Below are 2,112 nucleotides of genomic sequence, written 5' to 3'. Positions count from 1 at the left end.
TCACTATTAGGTATTTATATTAACGCCGCTGTGAACAAATACGAACAAAGGAACTCGGTTGCATTGCAGTAATATCAGCTGCGTAAAATGAAGTCAGTATTCATCAGTGTTGTGTTGTTAATCGTTGTAATCGCCATGGCGAGTGCGGATGATACACCTAAAAAAGTTTATTATGATGTTAACGAGGCACCTTCATTATTTGAAAAGTTTGTGAAGGAATACAATAGAGAATACAAGGATGAAACGGACAGAAAGACCCATTACGATGCGTTTGTAAAAAGTTTACATAGCATAAATGAGATGAACGCAAATCAACCTCACGCAACTTTTGGCATCAACCAATTTGCTGATTACACAGAGGAGGAAAGGAAATCTATGTTTGGATTTAAAAGTATGTATATACGAGATATTAGTAATCCTAACCTAAATAACATATTTATAGAACACAATCATTAAAAGGGTCGATTCTGAAGTGGAATTCTTATCTCTAAAATAAAAATTCATTTTAATATTACAGTGAAATCTTAAATCTAAAATTAAAATTATTATATTTTTAGCTTATGACGGTCCATAAAAAGTAATTTCACAAAACTATAATTCACACATTGGGTTAGGAGATAGGTTTAGAAAAATTGCGCTTCAGAATCGATCCTAATTTTTGTATGGGTTAACTTGGACATATTTACATTTGATACTGCGTGGTGGCGCTGATCTGTCAATTTACATACATTTCTTATTAGTTCTACATTTTACCACCAGTACAAGATAACGTGGTTTCAGGTATTATGCGTCCAAATAAAGATGTTATTTTGACTGACGAGAAATATGACTGACTGTATCAATCCAAATTTGCGTAGAGTGTTCAGTCAAATCTAAAGACTGATTTGTACAATTATTGAAAATACTGATGTTTAATTCATAGAGTTAATATGATGTACTTATGTATAATGTACTCAGCAGTTATAATAATTATTTCAATTTAATAAATTTGTATTTTTCTTTACAGATCAGTAATTAAGGCGTCGCCAAAGAAACTGAGAGTAATTTAGATAATAAAAGTAACGATATATTTTTATATAAAAAAAGAAACATTGTTTAAAAATATGATATTCTAAGTATTTAAATATAATTTGATATTATTAAATATTACTTTAAAAGCATTGTAGCTGTTATAATAAAATATTGTAAGTTTCATTTTACAGACATGAAAATATAAAATTATTGTTTATTATACGTCATAGATATTATTGTATAAAATATATGATTAACATCAAATAACATTTTTAATAGGAAGAACAATAAGAACATCAGAAATTATGCAAGTATAGGCAAATAAGTACGACAACTTGTTTCTGTCTTAGTTTATAAATTACTCATCATTATCAATCATGTTGACTATCATAATTGCCTAAGTAATTTACATATAAAAAATAAGTAGGTAAACAGAGATTATTATTGAATATTTTAAAATAGATATATATTTATCTCTGTATTAATGAAAATCAACAAATATATGTACTTCTTTAAATAAATATTAATTGAAAACATGTACAACTTTTCAAAATAAAATAATGTATTTTTTTATTCTTTTGCATTATTCACCTCTATTCAAGACGCCTAGAAAAATAATATGATATACAAGAATAACTAACAGAAACAGAAATTACTAAATAGTTTTTTTTCTGTTAGTTGTTACTTTTATTTTTCTACTGCAATATTTTGGGGGGACAATAAAGAGTGATTCTTTATTTATTTTTTAATTTTTGAATTATAATTATCGTGAATCATATTCTGTTACAATTATTTAAATCATGAAACTATAACCTTGGGGTTATCTCGAAGCTAAATATATACTATTATTATAAAGAAGAAATATTTGACTCCTTGTTTGTTTTTTAATGGATAAACTCCTAAACTACTCAACCGATTTAAACATTCTTCCACCACACATCATTATCTCGGGTCACCGTTATCTCCACCCCCACCCCTGCTCGCACCGACGTCATCACGGGTTATGCGAGCTGCGGCCGATAGTGCGAGGCGAAAAGTTGTGACGCAAAGCGTGAAAACATTCTTTGCAGAAGACTTCTGGATGAAGTCTAATCAAATGTC

The 2,112-nt window shown here is 28.6% G+C and overlaps 1 protein-coding gene across 1 annotated transcript; it reads left to right on the top strand.

Moving 5' to 3' along the window:
* On the top strand, positions 1-1,584 carry LOC113511393 (cysteine proteinase B-like). Its single transcript, XM_026895023.3, has 2 exons — positions 1-391; positions 1,007-1,584. Exons 1-2 carry the CDS (start codon positions 88-90, stop codon positions 1,012-1,014), a joined length of 312 nt encoding a protein of 103 aa, XP_026750824.1. The 5' UTR covers positions 1-87; the 3' UTR covers positions 1,015-1,584.
* Positions 1,585-2,112: the final 528 nt, after the last annotated feature.

The sequence above is a fragment of the Galleria mellonella genome, unplaced genomic scaffold (genome assembly GCF_026898425.1).
Source record: "Galleria mellonella isolate WM207_F2 unplaced genomic scaffold, CSIRO_AGI_GalMel_v1 utg139, whole genome shotgun sequence".
NCBI classification, from domain to species: domain Eukaryota; kingdom Metazoa; phylum Arthropoda; class Insecta; order Lepidoptera; family Pyralidae; genus Galleria; species Galleria mellonella.
Note: the sequence above shows the minus strand (reverse complement) of the source record. Positions and strands in the feature narration are given on the sequence as shown.

What these genes read in the sequence shown, in the direction of transcription:
- LOC113511393 (XM_026895023.3), top strand. Translation starts at nt 88, where the DNA reads ATGAAGTCAGTATTCATCAGTGTTGTGTTGTTAATCGTTGTAATCGCC.